This window comes from Theropithecus gelada, chromosome 3 (assembly GCF_003255815.1).
Source record: "Theropithecus gelada isolate Dixy chromosome 3, Tgel_1.0, whole genome shotgun sequence".
Classification (NCBI taxonomy): Eukaryota; Metazoa; Chordata; class Mammalia; order Primates; family Cercopithecidae; genus Theropithecus; species Theropithecus gelada.
In genome coordinates this window covers 33,375,718-33,403,289 of record NC_037670.1, presented here as the reverse complement: position 1 = coordinate 33,403,289, position 27,572 = coordinate 33,375,718, and the positions used below count along the sequence as shown (strand labels likewise).

Below are 27,572 nucleotides of genomic sequence, written 5' to 3'. Positions count from 1 at the left end.
ATTTCATTTGCAACATGCATGCTTATGAATCACTATATTTGTTGGGATGTTATAGAAAGGTCAAAACTAATTATATATTTGTTATGATTAGCTGAACATTCTAGCTGTCATTTGTTATTTTGGTTCCCTTGAGACAACGTAGACTCAATTCTATCCCTACATTGGAGTTTTGAGTGTCATTTTTTTAGAACTTTAATGAAAATGTTTCTTTTATCACTGTAATTTGGTTTATTATGCTTAATACCACCAAATTACTTTTAAATCTTGGCATAGCTTTATTAAAAATGATCTCATTTTAATTTGCTGCTTTAGAGACAGAATTCATCATGAAGACAAGACAAACAGCTGCCTCTTCAGAGATGTTCTGGAAGTAGTTTAATGAGAAATCCACAAGTACTGAAGACATTATGAATGCATTCAAAATTCTCTCTAATGTTGGTTACCTGAAAATCTTTATGTTGTGTGTGTGTGTGTTGTCTGTTTTCTTTTCCTGAAATTGCTGGACTTGCCTGGTCTCTGACTGGAGAATTTGCGAGTATGTATTTCTTGTGGGCAGATGGAGATGCAAATCTGAGGAAAACTCAATGACATCCACAATCATGGTCTATAAAAATCAAGTGTCTCAACAAAGCTTCAGATTTGAAATGTTACCTATTCAATTCTAATATTATCAAAGCCAGGGACTATATCTTGTTCAAAATCTGTGGCAGGTGTCTGTGTGGCACGTGCTCAAGAAGTTGTCCATTCTTTATTCTAAGTCTGCATTTATTATGTACTGTATGCAAGAGGATGAACAATTTATATAGAGTGATTGGGATTTAAAAGAAATATTCAGATTAACCCTTCTAGAAGTTTTTAATCAGCTGGAAGTTTACAATATAATGGCCTCCTTTGAGACCGTTTGGAAACAGTAAAGTTTGAGACACTCACTGGAATTATCACATCATGGCATCCATATGCTTTAAGTATGACTTGAATGGCTTGCTTTAGGAATGAGAAGTAATAAATCAGTAACACAATGAGTCTGAAGACTAAGTGGTGGACACCTTATTTTATTAAATATTAAGGTTAGAAATGACATTTTCCTACTTAAGTGCCTTGGCAATGTGCTGGTATGCTTAAATATTGTATCCAGGAAACACTGATAGCTATATCTCCATCTATTTTACTAAGTGATGGTGGTAGGCAACTAATTATCCCATGGATAGTTCTTTTAAAATTGAGTCAAAATTTGCATTAAAACAAACAAAAAAAATCATAACATGCTTTGTTTAAGAACCTGTGCTCTGGACTCTGATAGACTGAAGTCAGAATCTTGGTTCTTTAACCAACAGGCAGTCTGTCCTTGGTTTAGCTACTAATGTTTTTTTCTTGCAGTTTCTTTTTGTGAAATGCAGATGAAAATACAGAGTCCCAGCCTCATAAATTGAGGCTGAGAGGACACTTGAGATCATGTATGCCTGGGGTCTGCATAGGTTTGGTCAATGGTACTTGGTATCTAAGGGTTAGTAGGGAGTGGGGTCTGGTTTTGATGCTGTGGTGGGGTGGGGGGTAGTGTTGTACCATTCACCACTTTATACTAAAGTGGTCTTGGACAAGCTATCTAACCTCTCGGAACCTCAGTTTTAAAAAATATAATATTTACCTTAGGGTTTCTATGAGCATTACATGAGCAAATGTGAAGGACATGCAAAGCACTTGGATTTAGTACATCCTTGTTAAATGATAGCTGAAATTAGAGTTGTTAGTATTACCTGATGAAGTGACCTTGATAATTTACTGAGAGCATATACCAAGTGAGACTAAGGCAATGTATTTTCTCTTTTTGTATATAGAAGATACATATACATTTTTATATATGTATATATTTCTCATAAAGTCCAGATGAAATGTCAAGGTTGGTCTGACTCTTCAGGGTCATCCTGGATTACTGTGATGTGGAGTGGAGATCCCTTGCTTTCTCTTCGCTCCTTTGGATTGGACCCCTGTTTTTTCATCAGTGAAGGTTTCAACTTTATTAGTAAAACTCTGTGGCTGCCAAGAAGAGAAAGCTAGGGACCAATGAGTAAAATGTCATATGATTTATTATCCAAATCAGGACACTTTTGTGAGAGAAAATAGTGTTTAACCTATAGAACTTCTCAATTTCAGGCTTAATGCTTAATGCTTGGGGCAAACTAGAATGTCTGGTTACTCTCCCAATAAAGAAAAATGGATGGGAAATGGGGAGGGAAAAGAAGGAAGGAGGATACAGTTGTAAACAAACACATCAGACAATACCTGCACACAAATTCATTTTGAAGTCTCCATTCACCAAGCAGTCTCTCTAAAATGGAAGAAGCTTCTCTAATTGGATATTTTGTGTGGAAAGCTTAAACACAAGTCTCTCCAGTGCACCTGTGACATGACTAAGAGTGCACTCACCTGCAAAGCCAGCCTGCCTGTTTCTGGATTTCTAGATGTTCACATGTCAGGATGGTTTAATGCTGGTCATTTCACTCCCAAGGCTTATGGGACTTTGAGTTATTACCTGTAAACATAGGAGGTCTGTCTCCACTCTGGTGGATTTACTGTTCCTATTTCCCTCTGTTTCTTTCTTCCACACTGCAATTATTTTTAAAATACAGTCTAACCAGAAAAAGATCCCCTTCCTATACAGAACTAGACTTGAACAAAACTGAGAACTTAGGGTACCTTTGGGGTCCCAGCCTCTCCTTTCATTACTTCTTCCACACGCCCATAGGTGCTTTCTCCGGACATTCCATTACCTTTCTTGCTCTAGCCCTGCGTACATTTGTCACTTTTTCCTTTGGACATCCTTGACCAGTTAATGCTTGTCCTCTTCTCATTCTTCTAGGCTGGAGGCATCAACTAAGTAGATTGTCACTTGGGCTTCCTTCAGCCAGTGCTCCAGTGTTTCCTGAACCATGGCCTCTCCGATGTTGGGGAGCATCTGGTGGGTCATGCATTTTAGAAAAGTTAGATTTTATGTTTCTTTAAAAATCACACTACAAGGATAGCTCCTAGAGCCACCTTTCCCTGAGCTGATGCTGTTACCCTTTACATTATTCCTTCTTTGAAACAACAATTTCCAGAGATTCTTGACAAAGAACCCATGTAGTCCTTTTGTTGAAGGCAAAGGGTTAAATTAAAGCCATGGCTGCTGAGCTAGAGGGGGAAATAAAACTAGTCAGTTCTATTTTATCTTCATCTCATTTTCTTTAAGCTACTTTCTCCTTATTTCTGTCTTCCTGCAGCTTCTTTTAGGCTAAGAATAAAAAACTTTGAGCCCCACATTGTATCTTCAACTCTGTGGGGTCTTGCTTTTTCTCCTACAATAAAGATGAAGCCCAGATCTGAAATCTGAAAGGAGAATAAATCTTAACTGTGAACATCATCTTTCAAAACAGCTGACCTCCATTTGTTTCCCTGAATATCTCACCTGGGCAATCTTTTTCTTTTAGCACCAAGAAACTGCTGAAGGAAGAAATGTTAGATCTAGGTTTTAATTAACTTCGCCATTGATTTCTACATAACTCTGTGTGAGTCACTGTTCTTTAGTGAACGGGATGAAAATCTTCAAGATTAATGGTTGTTACCAGGAATTTTTCTGGACTGGGTTCCAGATACTCTACACTTTCTTCTCTCCTCTGAACTCATTTGCTTACTCTGTTCTTCACCCTAAAACACAAAGATGCACACAGAAACGTAGGCACATTTATATGTGCCAAATGTACTTTCAGAATGAAAGTATCAGGGAGAGAGGAAGGTGATTATATACCACATTTAATAGTTGACATTAAAAAAAGTCCTGTTCTGCAGTTTTTCTTTTTTTTTTTTTTTTTTTTTTTTTTTTTTTTTTTTTTTTTTTGAGACGGAGTCTCACTGTGACTCCCAGGCTGGAGTGCAGTGGCGCGATCTCGGCTCACTGCAAGCTCCGCCCCCTGGGTTCACGCCATTCTCCCGCCTCAGCCTCCCAAGTAGCTGGGACTACAGGCGCCCGCTACCGCGCCCGGCTAGTTTTTTGTATTTTTAGTAGAGACGGGGTTTCACCATGTTAGCCAGGATAGTCTCGATCTCCTGACCTCGTGATCCACCCGCCTCGGCCTCCCAAAGTGCTGGGATTACAGGCTTGAGCCACCGCGCCCGGCCTGCAGTTTTTCAATACATTTTTTAACGAAGTTGTTTATAGCAAGTGTTATATGCATTGAATGAAAATTTAGTTCTGTATAAGTGAAGAGGAGAGAGGCTGGTGGATCTTAAAATATCCGTAAACCAGACTGATACACTATATATTTTAGATAATAGAGGTTGATGTACCTCTTTTCTCACAAATTTCTGCAATAGTATGTGAAAAGATAGAGTAATATTTTCTAAATAAGAGAAAAATTTAAAAATGGGAGAAAAACATTAGAACATGTAAAATAGAATGCCTCGGATATAATTTTTAGTGAAGTGAATAAACTTTGTATTTCCTCCTTCTAATATGTTATCATTCTAGACCATCTTTAGCCAGTCAGTTTCATCATACTCCAGTTTATACATGTTTAATTTAAGCCTCCTGATGCATTTTAATGAACCATTTTCTTCTGTTTGTTGTCAATAAAAATTCTGATTGATCTGAAATCTGAATATTGATTACAATCAAGCAAAACATTTGTTCAATATCTGTTATTGCTATTGCCATTTTAAAAGTCATTATTTTTCCCTTTCATGTCTGAAAATATTTTTGTACTTTGAAGGACTAGATTAAAAGTTTCCTGGAGTTTTAGAATAATCCTGAAGAAACCAACCAGTTACATGAAATACTAACTAATACCTATTTCTTTCCATTATTTCCCATCACAATGAATGTCACCTCAATTTTCCAGTTAAGCTCCCCTCCCACCTCCCTGAATCCAGGAGTTTTCCTTTGAGACCACTTTCTGAATCCATGGCTGCTTGGATTATGCTTCAAAATTACCTCTTTCATCAGGAGGTCTCTCTACTTCTGGTCTGGTGTAGTTACTGAAATAATCTTTTGGGTGACTTCCCTCTCGTCTCCCTTCTGGTCTTCTTTTCTTCAATGCTTCCTCTACCCTCAGCCAGAGTAACTGCTACCTATCAGGCCTATTGGACCTATTTGCATTTTATAGTTTAGGTACACCAAACTCATTTTTCCTCTAACATAATAGCCCTATTCTCTCTTATTTCCATGCCTTCTAATATGCTGCTTCCTCAGCCTGGCTCTCTTCGCCTGATAATGTCTGAGTCATCCCCCAAATCTTAAGTTAGCTATTCCTTTCTCCAGGAAGCCCTTCTTGACCCAGCCCCAGGTTAAATACTTCTGAGGGCTCCTTCAGCTTTGGACTTCCTCTGAGGAAGTTCTAATCCTGCTTTGAGTAATATACTGTTTTTCATCTTTGTTTTATAATTAGTTATGTGAGAATGGGGACTGATATGGTTTGGCTATGTCCCCACCCAAATCTCATCTTGAATTTTAGCTCCCATAATTCCCATGTGTTGTAGGAGGCACCTGGTGGAAGATAATTGAATCATGGGGACGGTTTCCTCCATACTATTCTTGTGGTAGTGAATAATTCTCATGAGATCAGATGGTTTTATAAGGGGTTTCCCGTTTTGCTTGACTCTCATTCTCTCTTGCCTGCCACCATGTAAGATGTGCCTTTCACCTTCTGCCATGATTGTGAAGCCTCCCCAGCCATGTGGAGCTGTGAGTCCATTAAATCTCTTTTTCTTTATAAATTACCTAGTCTCAGATATGTCTATCAGAAGCATGAAAATGAACTAATACAGGGACCATATCTGTTTTCTTCACCATGGGATCCCCACAACCTAGAATGGTACCCAGAATGTGGTGAACACTTTTACTTTTTGAACATATATTTGCTTTTTGGTATCCTTTTCCAGCACAGCTCACTAATGTTCAGAGTATCACTTAAACTATTTATAAAATTAGACTTTAGAACACAAAGATAAATGGGTTCACTTTACCATAGTAACCAGGTAACTTGGTATAAGCTAAAAGTAATTTTTAAAACTCAGCCCAAAATGACTATGTTTGTCTAAACCAGTAAGAAGAGTTTTCAAAATAGCAAAGTGCACAACTGACAACATACAGCAAACATACCTTTGCCAATGGGAGCAAGTAATGGGGAACAAACCACGCTGAACTTGTTCTGGAAAAAACCCTGTTGTTTTATTATTATTTAGAAAGCACACACAACAATTTATTGGGGCAAAAGAAAAAATGCAAAATAAGTGAGCATACAAATTTATTTTAAAAGAACTGGTGTCACTTCCCGAGTCATATCTATGTGAGCTTTTTAAACTTTTGTATTTCTTATATCTGTATACATAATCAGAGTTATGGATATAGATATATGGAAACACATCACACACTCATCAGAAATCCTTTCTCCAAAAATCTGTAGGGAGTGCATCCTTTTTCTTCCTACAGGTGTTTCCTTGGATCACGCCACAGTCTCTTTTCTCTGAGTTCGTCTCTGATGACAAGTAAGGATACTTGTGAAGGAAGATTTCCCCTTAGTTCTTGACTTTTTCTTTATTTTTTTCTGATTCTTCAGTGAGATTCCCAGTTCTTCCATGATGGCGTTGAAAGAGAGACACTAGGGAACACGAGATACAGACTGTTAGCTTAATCAAGTCTAGCTCATGTGCCGTTGACCTGCCTCTTGCCTAGGTATTTATGAACACAAGATATTGGCCTGAAGGCAGCTCTGTCACAATTGGCCAGTTCCCATCACCTCCTCCTCCACCCACTGGCCACCCACCTTTTCTACTCAGGGCAACTGAGGTGGCAAGTTAGCTAGGCAAACTTTGGGATTTCATTCACAAATGCAGTAGTATAAAACTACCCAGTTAAAGCAAACTCAGGGCTCTCAAAATAGATAACTTACCTTTGCTGAGACACCAAAATAGAGTTAAATTAAGTCATTTCCCCCACTGAGATGATCCAAACATTGATAGGATTATCAAGGCATACGGACACTTCAGTAATGCTATAGAAAATGAACAAACCTTCTCTACACCAAGGCTTTGTTTTTTTCTCCCATGAAACCTTACTTTGTTCCTAAAATAAAATCTAATTCTTGATGACTTTCCTTTCTGATAAAAAAAAAGAAAAAAAACAATTTTAAATTGTATATTTTCTCCAAAAAACAGAGATTCTGGCAGCAGCAATGATGCAGCTGTGGTCGAAATGGAAAATAATGTGGTACTGAACTGCACAGCAAAAACGATGGCATAATACAAAAGAAAATGGAAAATGGAATTATGATTGAAAAATGTTCTACATATACAGACAATGTATATAATCTCCATTGCAATTATGCTATATCTGTTCACATGCATAGTATATAAATGGACCAATAAAACATAATTTGCTGTCATTTTTCTAGCCAAGATAAGATCTTTGAGTGAAAAATTCCTGCTCAGAGAAATTTCTACAATTTCCTGGTTAGAGAAGTTTCTAAAAAGTAGTTTTCTTTTTGATGAGTTCACTCTTAAAACATCTTCTAGTGATGTAAGCCAGCACAGGAGGACAAAGGCAGCATGATTCTACTTATATGAAGCATCTAAAATAGTCAGTTATGAAAACAGAGTAGAATGGTGTTTGCCAAAGGCTGGGAGGAAGGGAAATGGGGGCAGTTGCTGCTCAAGGGGGTATAAAATTTCAATTATGCGAGATAAACATGTTCTGGAGATCTTCTTTACAACATTGGGCCTATAGTTAATATTGTCTTGAACACTTAGACATTTTTAAGTGGTTAAATCTCAAGTTGTTTTTACCACAACAACAACAAAAAATCGTCTAAAAAGCAAAACCTTTGGTAAAGGTTATAGAAGTGCAAGCATACTTTTTAAACCTTAGCACACAAAATGGATATGGTTGAAAGTCAAATGACAATGTGCCACCAGGTGATGTGTCTAGTTTGTAACTGCCTTACAGGAAGAAATATGTGTCCTATGCTTGCAAAGTACTAAATATCTAGTGTGGTTCTTGTGTATCAGTGTGCAACATGTGTATTTGAAAATGTTATTTTTGTTCCAAAAATAACTTGATGTAGTTTAGAGAAGTAGTAGTTTTGAATTTTTCTATTTTTAATTTTTTTCTACTTGATTTCAAAACCAGACCTAGAATTTAGGTTCTAGGCGTAAACTATTGGACTCTCAAATGTATGTCTCTTAAAAAACTGGGTCTTTGAATAAAACTTTTTATCTCCTTTAAGCATAAGTGTTTATAGGATTAGAATTTAACTTCCATTTTTTTATAATACAAAAACATAAAAACTCATGTGTGCTCATGTTCTTTCAAATGGTAAATTGTAGCTTCGGTGAATTGGGAGGGAGGTTATGACACACAAAGTAAAACGTCAGAAATATTTTTATGAACTATACTTCAAAAATGTTATAGCAAGTACAGATGCTTCTCACTTACTATGGGGTTGTGTCCCAATACATACACTGTATGCTGAAAATATTAAGGAGAAATTGCATTTAATACACCTAACCTACAGTTTAGCCTAGCTTACCTTATACATGCATGGAATACTTACACTAGCCTACAGTTGGGCAAAATAATCTATCCAGCCCATTTTATAATACAGTGTTGACTCTGTCATATAATTTGTTTATTGAATACAATGCTAAAAGTAAAACACAGAATGGTTGTATGGGCACTTAAAGAATGGTTTGTCCAGACTGTGTATCACTTCCGCACCACTGCAAAGTCAAAAAATTGTAAGCCAAAACATCATGTCTGCATATCATGAATGAAATATAATAATTTGTTAACATTACACCATATGAAGCTTAAATGTTGCTATTAAGAGCAAATTAATATTTTATAGAGTTGTGATATATAGTATTGTATCAGAGTTTTGCAAGCTTTACTCAAATATATTTCAATGGAAGAAATATTTTTGGCTTTAAACTGGAAGGAATGGAAGGAGGAAAGAAAAGAGTGTCAAGAAATTTGCAAACTTTATTACATATTATACCCTCTATATAGATGGGGAAATTTACTATTGGAGATATTAAGTCGCTTACCCAAGAGAAAGAGCTTGCATTCAGTATATCTGGACTGCCCAAACCAAGTGCTTTCCCTAGAAATCATCTACACATTACTTTTTAAAAATATTTTTTATCACTATAGAGAGCTTTTTGTGAATTTTCCCAAAAACTATTATGTTAAGAAATTCCAGTCTTTCTTCTTTACTTGAACTCTCAAGCATTTGATTTTAGGCATTTCATTTCATTTTACATTGAAATCGGCAAAATGAATCTCCGAGTGTGACTCGACACACACGGAGGAAGGTCTCATTGAAACCTCTTTTTCCTATTTTGGGTAGAGGAGTGGTCATAGATATTACCTTGACAATCTGTTTCAACTAACTTTATTTTTTTAAAAAAGGAAATCCTCCCCCAGATTTTAGACTGCCTTAAAGTACAACAAACATCTTTACTCTTGACGAACTCCAAGTATTTATTTCTTGCTGCTTGTGTGAGAGCAAATATAAATACAGTTTTATCAGTGGTCTGCTTTCTTGGTCTTTGGTTGCAAACAATGATTTCTTTTTGATTCTCACTTTGTCTCAGACTGTCAAGAAGAAAATGGCAAGATATTGGGGCTGACCTTTCTGCCTCCAAGTTTTTGCTGTAGTCACAAGGAAAGGTGACCTTTAAGGCTTCTCCCAGCCATGAGCTCGAGTAAACCACACATTCTTGGATCCACAGGAAATGAAATTGTGAAAGTCATCTTTCAGCCCAGAGTGGCTTGGGAGGGGCTCATATTCATTAATTAATTTGCCTTTTATGATCTCGGAATTAAAGATACATGAGCTTCTGAACTGGGACCAAAATGACAGTAGCTTTCTAAAACTTCTGTTTGTAGGCTTGGGTTTTTCATATTTACAGAGTCATAGAAACATCATTTTAAAGTATTTTGGTTTAAATTCCTAAGTCCTACTTTCATGAGAAAGTATCAAACATACTGGCATTCAGCTAGCTGCCTTACTCAAGATGTAGTGCAAATGGAGGCAGGATACTCAGGTAGTATTTTCTGGTACTTTGCAGACTAGAAAGTCCTTCAGTAGCCTGGATCTGGGGCCTGGATTAAAAATGTGATGGAGTTCACATTTTTAATAAATCTACACTTGCACTTGACTTCTTTTTTTTTTTGGATGGAGTCTTGCTCTGTCGCCAGACTGGAGTGCAGTAGTGCCACCTCGGCTCATGGCAACTTCCGCCTCCTGTGTTCAAGTGATTCTCCTGCCTCGGCCTCCTGAGTAGCTGGGACTACAGGTGCGCGCCACCACACGCGGCTAATTTTCGTATTTTTAGTAGAGACAGGGTTTCACCATGTTTGCCAGGATGGTCTCGATCTCCTGACCTCGTGATCTGCTCCGCTTGGCCTCCCAAAGTGCTGGGATTACAGGCGTAAGCCACCGTGCCCGGCCTACAAGTGACTTTTAATTACAGTTTAGAATTGGTGCCTGGTATCAGAATGAGGAGTTTTAATTTCAGCTATACTTCCTAGTAGCCGGGTTACACTGGGCAGTGTTTATTTTCTCTTGGACTCAGTTTCCTTATGTATAACGTGGGACAATACTAGAATCCTTTTCATAGAGCTATTATGAGAATTCAATGAACTGTTACATGCAAAACAGTCCAATAGGTGGCATATTTTAAGTATGCTTTTTCTTTAAAATTAAGTTTTATATATCATAGTATATATTTTAACTCTATGCCACTCATTGCACTCACTTTTTTTTTTCATAGGAGAAATACAATGAAAAGGTTGATGGTTCTTTAATTTGAGCCATCTGATGCACATCTGTGCAGCAATTCCTTTGAGTTGCTTATACTAGTGTTTTAGTTAAAATAGTTCCCATATGTGTTTAACACATAAATTTTCAATGCCGATTACCACTTCTTTTGCCCAGTCCATAACATGTTTCTGTGTCTGTGTAGTTATAGGCATTATGACGACTTGTATTGTGCTGTATACATAGATATTCCAACATCAGAAGGAAATGAAAGCTCACCTCAGTCCCTGGCCACTTAAAAATTCCATCTCTGTGCTTATGAGCCATCTATTACCATCTATTACTAATACCATCTATTACTTTATTATTATTATAAAGATTCTATACAATGAATCTTTATAATAATGTCTGCTAGAAAAATTCATTTACAAGTGAATTTATAGTAATAAAGTATGTTCTTGCAGTTTATGCTGTTTCTTTTTTTTTTTTTTTTTTTGAGACGGAGTCTCGCTCTGTCGCCCAGGCTGGAGTGCAGTGGCCGGATCTCAGCTCTGACATTATCCAAAAGTAACGTTTTGTGTGTGTGTGTGTGTGTGTGTGTGTGTGTGTGTGTGTGTGTGTGTGAGACCTTTCCTTTAGAGGAAAGGAAATGGAGAAACACAAGTTAGTCTAGTGGAGATTGAAATAGAAACTTCAACTAAAACTCTTGGTTTTATAAGGGGAGAGATTTGCTTGTTCATTTCAGTTTTGCAGAAAGTTATTGCTCTTTTCTGATTCCTCAGAGCTTGTGGTGTGTCCCTAAGGAGCCTCTTTTCTTCCCTATTCTGTCTTCTTTGCTTATGTTTACTTTCCCCTTTGGTTTGTTTCTTTTTTAATTGCTGACTTCATGACACCTCCTTTGAATTAACCTCAAATGTTTGATTTCTTGATGCTTGTGTGAGCCTGAATATGAATTATATCTTCTCTTTACACCTTTATCCTTTTGTTGCAAATGTTGCCTGGATGGGGTGGGAGGGACTACTACATTTCTTTTTGTTTTGTGCCTAAAATACTCTGCCTCACGAAATATGATTCAGGGGAAAAGAACAATTTTTTTTTAAGTTATAGGAAAAGCTCTGGGCAAAATTGGATTTGAGTTTGCAGTATTCAAAAAACTACGCTGTTTGGACCTGGCTTTCATACTGGTTGCAAACTTGACATCAGATTGTGAATGTCAGATTAATTTCTCATTGTAGATTTAGCATTTATACATTCACGTCTTTCATTCATTGGTAGGTATAGGTGAACATTTCAGAGAACTGCTTTGAATGCTTATACTCTTAAGGATTTTTCTGAGGAATTATTTTTCAGAAGCTCTGGCCTAGCCAATAATATAATACAAATCTTAACATTTTGTATAGGTTTCTCCCTTTAATAGGCTCCTTATTCAAAGGCACTTGAAGTGCTCTGTGACACTGTCTGATAAATTTTCACATTACACATGGAAGAAAAGGGATGTAGGTAATATTGTCATTGTATAGATGTAAAACCTTGCATTTTATGTATAGACCTAGTATAAATAGAAAGCAAGCAAAGATTTGGAGTATTTTTATAAAGACAATTTCAGTAAAATGTAGAACATTAAAGAAATAGTTTCCTGAAAAATAATGGGATTATTATTACTATTTTTTTTTTGTCTTGGTCAAATTCCTACCGTAGTTCTGTAGAACCAGTGTCTCAATGATTATAGTTTTTAAAGAAGGACTAAAACTTCACTTCCTTAACATTTGTTAACTCTAAGCTGTAGTGTAGGAGCAAACCTAGGATGGTTTGAGGATATAGTCAAGAAACTTTTTCAGGAATAGGAACAGAGGAATCTTATTTAGGGATTTGCAACATAGAGACTTGTACAGTCTGGTCACCTATCTGTCCACAGATTTCACGCCTTTCCAAGAGAATTCATGATCTAAGAGCAGAGTTCAGGCTTTAATGATCTCCAACTAATTATGTGAAGGCAGGCGGGGGGAGATTTTTGGAGTGGTTTTATGTGTACCATCCTTGTGGGAAGTTTTGGCATTCCAGAACTGAGGATTGGGCAGCATTTCCTGTGGTTTGATCCATTTTCTGAGCTCGTTCACAACCCATGGGCCATCTTTTGTACACCTATCCTTGGAATTTAAAAAAGTGAATCCTAGAGGTTGAGTGTTGATCACTGTATTAGCTTTTAGAATAGTGGTTATATTGATTTGTGCCTGAGAGCTAATGAGAAAGCTGATTCTCATCTCCTGGGTCTGTGTAAAGAATGTTGGGGTGAAGGAAATCTAGCCACTGAAATAAAACTTACAGGTGTGGTCACCCATCCTAATCTCCACCTGTGACTCAGCAGGCATGTCTTCCCTGGCCCATTTTCTTGCACCTTTAATGCTTTAAACTGGCTCCCCATAGGAAATCACTCTCGAAAGCCCCTGTCTTCCCTTCCTTTGGCTACAGCATGTAGACTTCATGAACTCCTTTTTCCTGTGTCTGTTAATGTCCTGTTTTCATTGCCTCCATGTTGTCTCTTCTGCTCTATTTCATTTTTGTTCCCACATCTGGGACCTGATGCCAACATCCTTACCATCTCGGATCCTAGGTTTAAGTTTCTCTGTTTGCATGAATGCATGCCCTAGAATTCTTTGTTCTCCTAACTGAGCTCTTCAAACCATGAAAATATCCCTATGAAGGACACAGGACTACTCCATGACATCAGATACACAAGTGTCTTCTTCCTGTTGTTCATCTTTATTTAAAGATTTCATTTAGAAACCTTATTCTCTCAATAGAAAAATAGTAGATTGTTAAACGGCATGCACAATCCATATGGATTTTTAATTTAAAAAAAATGATCCTTAAAAAATTTTGCACATGGAGTGGCCACCCAGGGCCATCCAGTGCAAACTCCTGACAAGTAGGGGATGTGTAAGTTCATCCTCCTCTAACATTAGGGATAATGTCATAGAAAACTTTGAAAAGTGGAGTTAACATTGAGGCCATGTAATATTTTGATATTAATCTGTGTGCTTTTTTCTAGTTCTTCTGAATCCCACTCCTTTTTCTCACTTTTCAACTTACAGCAAGTGCTTTTATATGCATCACCTTCAGGGTAGGGATGATATAGAAAGAAAAAAGACTCAAATTTGGAGCTTTGAGCTTTTAAATGGACTTTTGTGGATCTATAGAAGACGCTGCAGTCTTTGAAGCTATTGATTACAACAGACAGGTGTTTGAAACATGGAAAAAGCAGGCACTTTGAATTGTAAAAGTTTGACATTAAATATCAAGCTTAGAGCCTTCAGGACTCAGCCTATAGGACTGAGGATGGAGTGTAAAGAAAGGACTGTCTTGCAGCTGCTCTCAAGGAGAAAAGTTCAACCAGGTGATGCAAGAATCTTGACCAGAGCCTAGATGCTGAGGGAGATCTGAGGAGGAGCACCTCCTCTGCCTTCTCTGGGGGCAAACTCCCATGCAGTAGGATAAGAAAAGCAGCCTGATGGGTGAGGGGACCTGAGAACACAGGGAAACCGTAGCCCAGTCTCTGTCTCAGGCTCTCAGAGGAGGCAGTTAATGGAGCAGAGAAGTGTCAGCGGCGTATGCCATTAGGCTAGCCTGAAACTGTCCTCTGAGACTCCCATGGCCTCCCAAGGGAGCTCTAGAGCAGCTAAAACATTTTCCTGCCCTAGAAAGGGCACGCAAATGGCTGATGGTATAAAAGGGAGCATGAAACATGGCCCAGTCCAGCGTTAGGAGCAGAGAACAGAGAGATATTCCTGCAGTGGGGGAAAGCTTCCAGTGGGCCTTGTATACCTGGAAGTAAGCAGCTCTCCTTGCTTAAACGTGGCAGAAATGTGGGTTTGTGCATCGATCCAAAGCATACAGTGCCTTTCTCCTGTCCAGAGTCACTGTCAGAGGCCAGTGTGGTGGCTTTGTGCCTTGGTCCCCTAACGTCTCCCTGGCTTCCTGCACTGAAGGCCTGAGAGGACTCTGTGTGGACTGGCCTTCCCTCACCTCATGGAAAGGCTTGGTTTTTTGTTTTTTGTGTTTTGTTTTGTTTTTTTGCATTTCAGAGGCTGAATTAGGGCCATAAAATAAACTTCCAAGAAATTCTTTGCATGCCCTTTCTCTACAGGGAATGACCCTACCTTTAAGCTAAACGGACCGTGATGTAGGGTGTTAGCTGTCCACAGTGCACGTATGCACTACACGCATAGTTTTGGGGTAGCAGTTTATGCCTGTGATAGTGGGAATGCATTTTTCTCAAGCTACAAACTTGGATATGCAAACAAATTATGTGATGTTATTTAAAAAAATGGAACTCACCTTAGCTTAGAGGTTTCCCATCTGCTAGTGCGTCTTATTAACTCAAGGTAATTCACTTTTGGTTTTAAATACTTTCTTTTGGTTAATGTCTCAGTTAATGCAAGCATCTCCCCACCTCCCTTCTCTCTTCTCTTCTTTCCAAGGGTCATCTGGGATAAGGACAGGTGTCTAGAGGGCCCAGGATCAGCTAGTCCAAGGCCACCCTCTGTTCTTTTGGCTTCCATGGGGATGTGACATCCTACTAGGTCATGAGCACTGATTTCTGTCTCTGCTGTGCCCTCTGAGATGACCATGGTCCCACTGTGGTCTCCTTGTCACATCCACACACTCTGTGTCTTTCCTGCTGTAACTTCAAGTCTTCCAGTCCACTGGTTCTCTCAGTCCTTCCTCACACTCCTCTTGGGTGATAAGAGCCACGGAATTTTGGCTGTTTTCCCTGCATTCTCTGAGATTGAGGAAGACTCTATCTATGAAACATTCCACAGCTTCACTGCCTGCATGCTGTTATTCTGCCATTCAGGAGACAGCGGCATACAAAATGTCTCTACAAGTCTTACCACCTCCTGGCCCTTCACCCTGTGAAGTAAAGAATGGTGTCTTCTGTCCAGGATTCCCTTTTAATTTTTCTGTGGTTTCTATTCTCCTGCATCCTCCCAAGTGTGGACTTGGCTCAGAGATGGTAATTGGTTTAGGAATAGCCTCCTCTCAGAGGTTAAGGTGGTGTCTAACCTTTGTGACTTTCCTCCAATTCTCTCTTTCCTAGTGGTCAGAATCTGGTCTGGGGTAGGAAAATCAGGTAGTGAAACATCATAACTCTATTTCTCCAACCTTAGCCTTTTGGGTTTTGGCTCTCGACAATTGCAGATAAACTTTTTTGAATTACAACAACTTACATATTCAATGAAACACCTGAATCCTGCAATTAAAAAGCATGGTTTTCAAGATTTTTCTCTGTGCTACAAATCCGCAGAGACTACTTAACATCTCAAAAGCTAAGAGTTTCACTCATTTTTAGTTTGAGAGCAGTTCATATAAAATCCCCTATACTTGATGGTAGGAAGAAAGGTAGGGATAAAAACAATAGAAAAGGCCGGGCGCGGTGGCTCAAGCCTGTAATCCCAGCACTTTGGGAGGCCAAGACGGGTGGATCACGAGGTCAGGAGATCGAGACCATCCTGGCTAACACGGTGAAACCCTGTCTCTACTAAAAAGAGTACAAAAAACTAGCCGGGTGAGGTGGCGGGCGCCTATAGTCCCAGCTACTGGGGAGGCTGAGGCGGGAGAATGGCGTGAACCTGGGAGGCGGAGCTTGCAGTGAGCTGAGATCCGGCCACTGCACTCCAGCCTGGGTGACAGAGCGAGACTCCGTCTCAAAAAAAACAAAAAACAAAAAACAAAAAAACAATAGAAAATAAATGCATGCTGTCCTCTTTCTTTATTTCTCCTTGTCTGTCTTTTGTGAATTGTGAATGTGTATTCATTTCCACAGCTTCAAATAGCTTCCTAAGAACATATGTCTTTTTTGCTTTGTTTTACCTGGTCTGTAGGCTCATTAAGGTCAAGAATAATTCTACTTCTGTAAACTTCAATCTGTCTGTAATGATTTGCTTATGATTCACTGGATGGGAACCTTCTTGCTTCTTGATGTCGTGATGGCTAGTGGGGCTGTTTTCTCTATATCCAGGGCAGGCCTTTCTGCCTTGAAGTACTGGAAGGACATTCTGATGGCAACAGGAATTTCATGTGTCCAAGAGAGACACATAGCCGTATAAAGAAATGTAGAAACAAAAATCTCTTTTTATCACTGCTTCTATGTTTTTACTTCCTTCCCATTTTCTATTAGAGTCAAACAATATTGTGGCTGGAAAAGAACTTCAAATGCAACCTCGTCATTCCACAGATGAAGAAACTGAGGTTGAGGGAAGTAAAATGACTTGCCCAAAGACACGCAGCTCTTTAGCAATGGTGTGGAAACCTGAGTTCTTGGCATGTGATTCCCAAGTCACCTGTCTATTGGGCCATGCCCGTCATTCAGAGTTTGTTCGGTTGATAAGACAACATCAGTTTGTACATTAGAAATGTTATTTCTAAATTGATGTTAATTGCTTCCTGGCTTTTCTAAGAAGTAATGAATGTTTGAGTTTCCAGGCAAAGGAAAGCCTCTTTGCACAATTACAAAAATAACCTAATTAAAGAGACTTTTGCAAATCACTTGCTAAATAAGTTGATCAGGCTACAGAAGAAATAGAACTGAAGACACTTTGAAGCATCTGATAATGTGCCAAGGAACACCGAGGAAAGATAAATACTAAAGTTGAGGGGGTTATCAAACGACAGTCATTTCTTGGTTCCTGTGGCTGGTAAACTCATCAGGACTGCTTTCGTGTTTTAGGTTGAAAAATCGGAATATTTGAATATTTTAAGTCTAAACCCTCCATCCAGTTGAAAAACTGGGGAGAAAGACAATTCTGGTCAAGTTAAATTAAAATATTTTAGTTGCTAGGGGGAAATACAGTAACTTTATTCCATCATCCTGGTCTTACTCATTTTTGTGTCTATCTGGATGTATGCATTGCAACATGGATACACATTGTTGTGTATTTTGGACCATTAGCCGTATTTGGGCTGACAACCACGAAGTTCAAATTCTGCAGGGTTTCAAATTCACACACTGCATTTGTAATGTGGACTTTCTGTCACAAGGTTGTTCATATCTTGGCATATACAAATTCTTAGAAAATTTAAGGTAGAACCCCATTCTCTGTAATACCAGCCTCTGTAGAGAGAATTTTGAAAGCAAAAATGATTTTAATATGCTTGTGCATATGGACATAAAATTCCATAACTGTGAGAAGCATAATGAGATGGTTCCTAAAGGCAAGTTAAAACTGTAGCATCAAGCAGAATTTTTTTTTATTATCTACAAGAGTTAATTAATAATACCATTTGGCACTGTTAGATGTTCAGAAAATAGTCTAATAAGTAAGAATGCTTTGCTTTCCTTTTGTATTAAAGGCTGTTCAGACTCTCTAAATTGCTTACTAGGAAATAGACCTTGTGGTATAAGGGTCACGTGCTTGGAAACTAATTGGGATTCATTGTAGTACTGCATTGCCACAGATGGCTCATACAGAACATAATATAATGCCAGTTAAATGCAGTGAGGTATTTGGAAATAATTTTCCTTGGATAGGTTTATAATCATATGATCCAGCTGATTTTCCCAATGGCAAGATTCCTATCCACCATGTATTCCTTAAATAGCTCCGATTTTGCTGGAAAAACTTTGTAAAATAAATTCAATTTATAATTTTAGTCTAAAACAAAGTAAAATATAAAGCTTAAATTTATTTTTTATTTTTTATTATTTTTTTATTTTTTTTTTTGAGACGGAGTCTCGCTCTGTCACCCAGGCTGGAGTGAAGTGGCACGACCTCGGCTCACTGCAAGCGCCACCTCCCGGGTTCACACCATTCTCCTGCCTCAGCCTCCAGAGTAGCTGGGACTACAGGTGCCTACGACCACACCCAGCTAATTTTTTTTTTTTTGTATTTTTTAGTGGAGATGGCATTTCACTGTGTTAGCCACCCTGGTCTCGATCTCCTGACCTCGTGATCCACCTGCCTCGGCCTCCCAAAGTGCTGGCATTACAGGCGTGAGCCACTGCGCCCAGCCTACAGCTTAGGTATTTTCCCCCTTATTTCATTAGGTTAGAAGCAAACTTATTAGGAAACAAATTAGACAACACTATGTTTCATTGCTGTTGATGCATTTGTTCAGTCTTTGTTTGTTTGTTGATTTATAGAGATGAGGTCCCACCATGTTGCTCAGGCTTGTCTTGAACTCCTGGGCTTACAGGTGTGAGCCACCACACTCGGCCACTTGTTCAACCTTTTACTGCCTCCCTGCTCTCTCCTGAGCTTGAACAATATTTTTCAAAGTATAATCTGCAATCTGTTATTATTTAACAAAAACTTAGATTAGCTCAACAGCTAATCTGAAATAAAATGAGTAAAACCACTATATTCAAACTAGTTTTAATAAAAACTCATGTTTACTATCTAGTTTTAAATAATGCAACTATTTAGGATTTTTGGGGAAAAAAATGTAAGAAAAGCTATTAAAAAACAAAAAACAAACAAAAAAACCCGCTTGTATTGGAGATTCTTTTAAGAAGGAGTCATGTACGTGACTTAATTTGGGAAAAAACTGGTACATTCAAGCTAATTTTTATGAAAACTAATGTATACAACTAGTTTTAGGCATTCACTTTCAGGCTTCATTGTAAATGCTGATTGCTGGACTCTTCTACTGAGGAGAAATGTCGGAAGGTAGAGCCTGTAAACAGTAGTTTAGATAATTTCCCCAGGTGATTCTGATTTACACCAAAGTATGAGAACTAATAATGTAAACATAAAGCTTAAAAGTTGTTGGGTTTTTTTTTTTTTTCCTTTCACATTCAAGTCTTTTTTTCTACAGTTTGCTGGAAATGCAGTGGTTCCTGGTAGGATCACTGTGGTCTTAGCATCCATCGACATGATGGCAAGAACTGGTTGAGAATCAGTATAAAAGGAGAAAGAGAAGAGTGTGGGCTGGGCGTGGAGGCTTATGGCTGTAATCTCAGCACTTTGGGAGGCCGAGGCAGGTGGATCACCTGAGGTCGGGAGTTCGAGACCAGCTTGGCCAACATGGCGAAACTCCTGTCTCTACTAAAAATACAAAACTTAGCCAGATGGTGGTTCACGCCTGTAATCTCAGCTACTCAGGAGGCTGAGGTAGGAGAATTGCTTGAACCCAAGAGGTGGAGGTTGCAGTGAGCCAAGATGGCGCCACTGCACTCCAGTCTGGGCGACAGAGAAACACTCCATCTTAAAAAAAAAAAAAAACAAACAAAACGAGAAGAGTGTGAAGAAAGTAAGTACTCGAGATGATGAATCAAGATTTCTCCAGGGAGGAAAGGGTACACAGAGAGCAATAAACTGTCTACTTGATAATTCTGAGTTGGTCTAGCTCTATAGTTTTACAACTAATCATGAAGATTATCAATTGAATATCATAAAATTTCCATCTCAAAGATGTGCAGTTTTTCCCTGAATTCTCAGTGGAAAGAGTCTGTCAGATTGAATGCCAAACATGTGTTATACATATTGCATAGGATTAGTGGCTCTACTTCTGCAATCAATCGAGCAATGAACAGCAATGATTTATTGAGTTCTAATTATATATATAAGTTTGTGCTTTAGCTTATTGGTTCTCAGCGTTTCCAACACATTAAAATCAACTGGGCATCTGAAAAAATTACCAATGTCATGCCCCAACTAATTAAATTAGAATTTCTAGAGACGAGGTCCAGAGCTTCTACTATAGATCTTCACATATTACCAATTTGGGTCCTTCTTCCAAGTGCAGTGACCTCTGCCATTGATTTATGATGCTTGTATAAGAAAAACTGCTCTTAGAGATAGAGCTTGAGCCTCTAAATTAGAAAACCAATTTTTTAAACCAGATTCCATTTTAAGATGTTTGATAAATTTTAGTTACTGCCCATGTGACCAGAGAACAATACTTAGCTCCTCCAGAAGGTACCAACAGTTGTTAACTGATATATATTAGCAGGACTTTTATTAATTATTTCATTTTCTCTGCCATAATCTTATTTAATTATCATAGTAAATGTATAAAGCCCATAATATTACCTTCATGTTACAAGTAAGAAAATTGAGGCTTAGAAATTTACTCCAAAGAATACATAACTATTTATTGAGTGGCTACTATGTGCCAAGCACAATGCAAGATGTTTTGTACACTATTATGGGATGAGAGTCACATGATCACACCTGTGTTCCCTGGAGGATGATCTGTGGAACACTGGTCTGTCAAGATGCTGTGGGGAAAAAAATCTGCAATCTAATAGGCTTGAGAAGTGCTGAATACTTTTCCGCTTTGTTGAAAATTCTCAATGCACAAAAACTTGTGATGCACACTGAGCTAGCATGTAGTAAAGGAACATTTAGAGTGATGCTCCATGGGTTATTTTACTATGAAAATTTTATTTGAGAAACATTTGCCAATTGAACCCCTTTTGAAAAACCCCCCTACAAAACTTTATGTTCTAGAAATTTTGTCCCACTGTTACATATTAAGAAATCGAGATTGAGAAATTTGGTAACTTGCCTACAGTCATTTAGCATGTGGCTCTGCTAGAACCTGAATCTAAGTTTGGCTGTTTTAGAAAATTTTCTTCTGCTTCTAAAATCTATAACTGCAGGCCAATGACTGATATCTACTTCTCTGTTAGTAAAGCTGAATTAAAATTGTTGAAAGGATCAAATGTAATGTTGTATGTGAAAACATTTTGAAAGCTATAAAATAGTACATAAATACCAGAATTAGGTAGTATACAGTCTAAAGTAGTATAGAAATATTAACTTTTGAAAGTTTTAACTTTTCTCTGTCCAAATCTCTGAATTACACTTTTAAGTAATAATCTCTACAGAAAGTTAAGTTTCGTTAGTGATTGTTAATTTTGATTGTCAATACTTCATCAATCACACTTGAACTCTTTTGGTAGCATTTTTGGTTTATTAAATTGTCTTTGGGAGAGTAAACTTATGAAATTTGTGGTTTCTATATACTGAATCCATGAAATATGAAACTAAGAATAATGTCATATCCCAACATCTGATTCTATTGATTATGAAAATGTGAACTCTGACCTGGGACAAATAGTATGTTGCTTCTAGTTTAATAATAATAAAACAATGTTAGTATAATTTATGATATTTTCTTCTGAGTACATTTCTTTAAAGAAGGAAGCAAAGCTGAGAAACAATTAGGACAAGAGTCAACTAGTCAACTTTCCTGAATATGCTTTACTGGAGAAATATATGGTTGATTGGAGAGGCCTGTGGTTTCCAAAACTGGGAGCCATTTAAAGCTAAGCAAAGAGAAGGTAAAATGCTATATGATTGCACAGATGGCATATCTCTACTTCAAGGAATGTGCTTTAGGGGATTGCTTGATGTGTCAAAAGATAATCCCATTAAGAAAAGAGTAAAGACCAACTGATCCCACATTTAGAAAAGATGAAACACATCTTCAATTCTCCTATTCACTAGGGAGGAGAAACGAGCCCAGAGGAATCATCAGATATTCTCTGTCCCAACAAATTAAATGTGCAATAGGTTTTTTATGTCACCTGGTTGAGTTAGCATGGGAATTATTTACAGCACTTTGAATGAAGATGGAAAATGAATCTACAGAGATCTGTAACTAATATGTATGGACATTCTTTCCTTTGTTTTTTCCTTCTTGCCCCTTTCCCCAGAATACTTGGAATGAATTAATAATAATGATGGATCCAAAGAAATAACTGTGAAAGTGGTGATGTTCAGGAAAGATTGCTCCAAGAACAACCACTCTATCTAGGGTAAGTGGGAAGGAAGTGAAATATCTCCTAGAGAGATGTTCATCAATGCAAAGTGAGTGGTAAATAGAAATGAATTAGTACATAGCTTAGGACTTTGCTGGGATCTTCAAAGCAGTACTATACAGCTTGAAAAATATCACTGTTCCTTCAAGACTCAGAACCTACAGAAGACTGTTACATTCTACAAGTAAACGTTATTTGGGAGTTTGAGGTTAAAGAATTTCTGTCCAGGAATTATTCTTGACTGTGTTCTGTTTCCATGAGTGATGTTCAATTTAGCTAGTGCTCTTCTGTGACGCCAGAAGTTTCAAGTTTAGTTTTCTTTCTGTGGATCGCGGTTTTTACATCTTTAAATTCTAAGACATTTTTGAGTCTTTGTGTAAATAATACATTTTAAATCGTGGAATCAATTTCAATTAAAAATTAACATTGTTATGGAGTTATGTGTGTACTACTGAAAAGGTAAGGGTTTCGGGTAGTTTGACAATACGCAGATCTACATAATATGTGAACAGGGAGAAGAAAAAAGAGCAGGGAACGAAGTTCACAAAGATGAAAAGAAGTCCACAGAATAAGCATCTTGTTTCCATGCTTTGCCCTGTTGAAAGTCTGATCTCCTTTTTCATGAAGGAAGAGTTACTTATTTTTAATGCATGAAGATAGAACTAAGATGACGCGTGGGACAGAGAAGATTCTTGTAAATACACATTTCTAGAAGTCTGTATACTCCTAATATGCCCCTCCTTCCACATACAGCGCAAGTCTCTTTCCAGTGTATTCATTTCAATGTCTAGAATACATGAGTGTTGCTATCCTAAAGGAATAGAGAATTGTGGCTATTTATGCTTAGCAAATACAAATATCAACAACACCAATTAGCGAAAACATTTTCTACCGGGCACACTTCTTTTTTTAAAAAAAACTGATTACACAGTATGAACTGAGGACTGTTTCCGAATCCCTCTCTCCTCTCGAATTAATTTGCCACATTCTAAATCCGTAGATAAAGTGGTTCCGGAAGTGGAGTTGGTCGGATGGGTTTGCTTACATTGCAGTCCATAAAAGAAACAAAAAGCCTTGCATGCAAAAGAAATGAGAAAAAAATATAGAACAATGAATACATCAGAAGCAAGAATGAATGTTTAAATGAAAATTTACGCCACATGAAGCTGGCAGCTATGAAAAGCACATTAAAGCATCACATATACAAGCTTTTATTTTTCAAATTAGTTGCATAAAACAAGACACCTCAAGAGCGAATTGAAAGTTAAAGCAGATCAGTTCATTCTCTCTTTTAATTAAAAAAAACAGCTTCTTATAACAAGAGCTTAGGAAAGGGGTGTTCATTGTTGTCACAGTTGCCTTGTAATTCTGGGGAAGATTTTCATGTGAAACCAGGTTATAATGAATCATTCCCAGTTTTGGGCCCTTAAGGAGGGCTTCTACTTAAAGAAAGTAGATGTATTATCAGATTATAAATCTGAACCAGCCACATAACTTGCAGGGTCCAGTGCGAAATGAAAATATGGGACGCTTTGTTCAAAAATTATTTAGAATTTCAAGATGACAGCAGAGCATTAAACTGGCTCTGTCATTAATAGTCATAGTCTTAAAATTCTAACATTATTTAAAAATTGAATTGAGAGCCTGATTCACTATCATGGCCATAAACCTTTGTATTTTGTTTATTCTAGTATGGTTATGAAGGAATTATCTTAAATCACAATCAGCTTTTTCAAAACAGTATAAGCTGATTTCCTTCAAAACTGGTGTGATTTCCTTCAAAAATAAAAGTAATAGGCAAAAATGGTCAACTACTAAAATTGTCCTATAATCCCAAACACAAAAGTCTCATATACATTGCATTTTCATTTTGCATTATTATATTCCTGGCAAAAAAAATTTGAGGTGATCTATTCTTTTACAAAGCTTACTTTGATAGAAGTAAGTGTTCAATTTCATACTATGACTTTTACATATTTATGTACATTTTTTGCATTAGTACATGTGCTCAGAATCTATACTTAAGGGCTGGTAATCTTTCTGTTAAATATCTTTTCATAGCTTTTCCAATTTTGGATTTATTTTTGCCTTTTTCCATCTAGGGTTTCTATCTTACAAGCAAACAACTGTTCAAAAATTAACTGAGTTTGGAATTTCTGCACTGTCTTTCCAAATAGGGCTAATTGGATTTTGTGTGTAAGCCCCTTCCTTGTCATTAATAAATGATGGACCTGCAGTGCCCACAGCACCTGGCAGGGATTCAATAGCTCTTTGCTCTAACTCAAAAATGGCTCTTCTGGGCATCTAATTTAACAGACTGAAAAACAGCAAACATCCTTAAAACCCCCAAACTTAAGACACATAATGCAAACTATAAACTAACCAGTCCTAGAAAGAGATGACTCACCTGTTCAATATCATTATTCTTCCGTGATTTGTATATGAATTCTCCAATAGCTACAAATACAGAAAGGACCAGTCCGGCAGCCAAAACAATGAAGATGCCCCCAATATTTTCCACTCCCAGAGCACTGGCTTCTTTATTGTCTTCCTCGGGGCAGCCATTCCCACGCCACCACTTCTCTTTCATCATATGCAGCTTCCCTTCTTCTTGGAGCTGAAGAATAGCAATAGTAATTTTATCCCGGTAAGGAGAACCTGGAAGTAAAGTCATTTGGATATTGGTCACCAAAATGTTGAAGAAGACATCCAGAAGTATTCTTAGTTATCGTTCTCAGCGATGACGTTATGGCTATTGTGAAACCCCAATCCACAGATTGACTTGCAAAGGGCAGGAAAGTTCAATCCTGTATTTTGAAGGCACTAAATACTAAATAATTGGAAAGGAGATAGCTGACATGTTGAGATTAACTTTGGCCCCGACCGTTTGCTCCTTTTTAAGGAGAAGCGAAGCTAGGAATTCTATGACATGTCTTTGTTTCTGGTGAGATCATCATGAGTCTTTTCACATGTCAAGAGATTTCATTGTATAAACTAAAAATAAAATTCTAAGCCCCCATTGACTGAATGACCCTCTTTTGTGACCAAAGGGACCCCAGAAAAACCTCAAAAACTTAGTTAGCAGCCATACCAGGATGGGAGGTCAGACAGAGCAGTCTATTTGTGGCAATAAGATATCAAATTATAAACAGGACCAAAGGCCATGCCAGACAAGGGTTAAGTCACACAGTCTTGGACTTAAAGAATAAACTATGTTCCAACTGCTATAAGGTTTTTCTTTTTCTCAAGGAGGTAAACAAGCACTGGCCTTGAGATAAGCAATATTAAAACAATTACAGCTCATCTAACTCATAGACACTGACTTCCAGCCCCTGTTCCACTAGCTATACCTTTCATTAAACAAGATCCTGATTTCAGTAACTTTCTCCAGATAAGAAGACCACCGACCTTAGACTGGTTCTGGTTGGATTAAAGAGATTGTGCCTTTGCAAGCTATTGTGTCCTGAAAGACATTTTGATGTATAGAACCTAATTATAAAACATTTAAATGTTAAGTCTCTACCCCAAAGTGAACATGGATTGTATGTTACGTGCATTTTTGTTCAATATGCATGTGTCAGGATCATCTTCACAAATATTCATAGCTCTGCCTGGAACCAGTTGAATATGTATGTTAAGCCAACCCATTCAGCAAAAAGCTCTTGCCCCAACCCCTCTTTTTTCAAAGTGCCTGTCTTTGATCTTGGTTGGACACATGTTTTCCAGCCTACAGGATGACCACCTTGCAGGTTGTCACTCTTTGCTTATAAAGAAATGAAGTCTCCGTTTCTACTTTTGAAATTTATCGATATTGTGGATACATTTTTTAAGCTAGCAATTATTTAGATCTCACTTTTTTCTAGGCTCTTTGTTGTCTCATACTGTGACTGGGCTTGCCTGGATGACCAGCAGTTCCATTTCTTCTTCTGAGGGGGAGTAACTAGACGTTTCCCACCTCCCTTACAGTTCAGTGTGGTTATGTGACTGGTTTCTAGCCAATAGGAACTAAGACAATGTCTTCCCAACATAATCTTTGCAGATGTTGGTTAGTACATACTGATTCATGCACCTATTAAGATAAACTTAAGACTAGGTTTTGAATAGTTCAAATTTCCTACAAAATTCAGTTAGGTTTGGAAAATTTGCAAGGACTTTATTAATATTATTTATACTCTATCTTCTAGTAATGCCATTGAACTTTTAATTTTGTAAGGGTTGGAAAGTGCCAGTGTCTATCTGTAGACGTAGCTTCTCAACACTGGATTTTGGTTAATCAATGCAAAGGAAGAGGCAAAGTAGTACTCTTTTACTTAATCTCTCCTTGAATATGAAGAACTCTTGTTAGCATTTCTTCTATTCAGTAGAAAAGTAGTACACTCTGGCTTTCTCTATTTGCAAACGTTAAAGTCTTTCTTGGTGGAAGCACATTGATAAATGAGGCATCTTAGGACTAGAAGAAATCTTAGGAATGATACAGTTCAGTCCACTTACAGTTCAGTACATATTCCATTTTAGAATGGAAGATATTTAGGAACTGAAAGTATGAGCGAAACTGATAGTTGCTGGCACAGCCAAGAATCAAACTCAAGTCTCCTGACTTCTCACTTTTCATGTTGTTTTCATGACAGTGTTCCCATCCAGTGCTCCCACCCCTACGTATGCCTTATGTCCTATGGCATGGTTAAGTTAGAAAAATAGAAGTTTAAAGTTGGTGTCATTTGTTATTAATTTTCCTCGTAAGACTTCCTAAAATAATCGTCAGCATTCAAAAACAAGTTTAAAAGAAGAGCAAAATGCTTTGGAGTGAGATTATGGCTTATCAAGAGTATGAATTTTTGGTGAAAAAATGGATATTGAAACGAAATTAAAAGACCTTGGCCATTTGCTTAAATATCCCCAGAATAATGGCTAGTGTAAAAATTAGCACCATTGATATACCCATAGCAGGTGAGCAATTAAGTGAACCAAGAGCACTTTGCTTTAATGTACATGAAAGTGCTTCGAAGAGTGTAAGA

General features: G+C 37.7%; 1 protein-coding gene across 7 annotated transcripts in view; it reads right to left on the bottom strand.

Annotated features, from left to right (window-relative positions):
* Window positions 1-6,177: 6,177 nt before the first annotated feature.
* Window positions 6,178-27,572, bottom strand: part of GRIK1 (glutamate ionotropic receptor kainate type subunit 1) — a 407,238-nt gene continuing 385,843 nt past the window's right edge. For 4 of the 7 annotated variants that reach the window (XM_025379077.1, XM_025379080.1, XM_025379081.1 and 1 more), the window contains 2 exons: window positions 24,965-25,215; window positions 6,178-6,629 (listed from right to left, as the gene is read on the bottom strand). In XM_025379077.1, the coding sequence (XP_025234862.1) occupies window positions 6,474-6,629; window positions 24,965-25,215 (407 nt within the window). In that variant the 3' untranslated portion in view covers window positions 6,178-6,473. Of the gene's footprint in view, window positions 6,630-7,041; window positions 7,129-20,756; window positions 23,631-24,964; window positions 25,216-27,572 lie in introns of those variants that run through there. The other 3 variants (XM_025379075.1, XM_025379076.1, XM_025379078.1) reach the window with 2 other exon arrangements.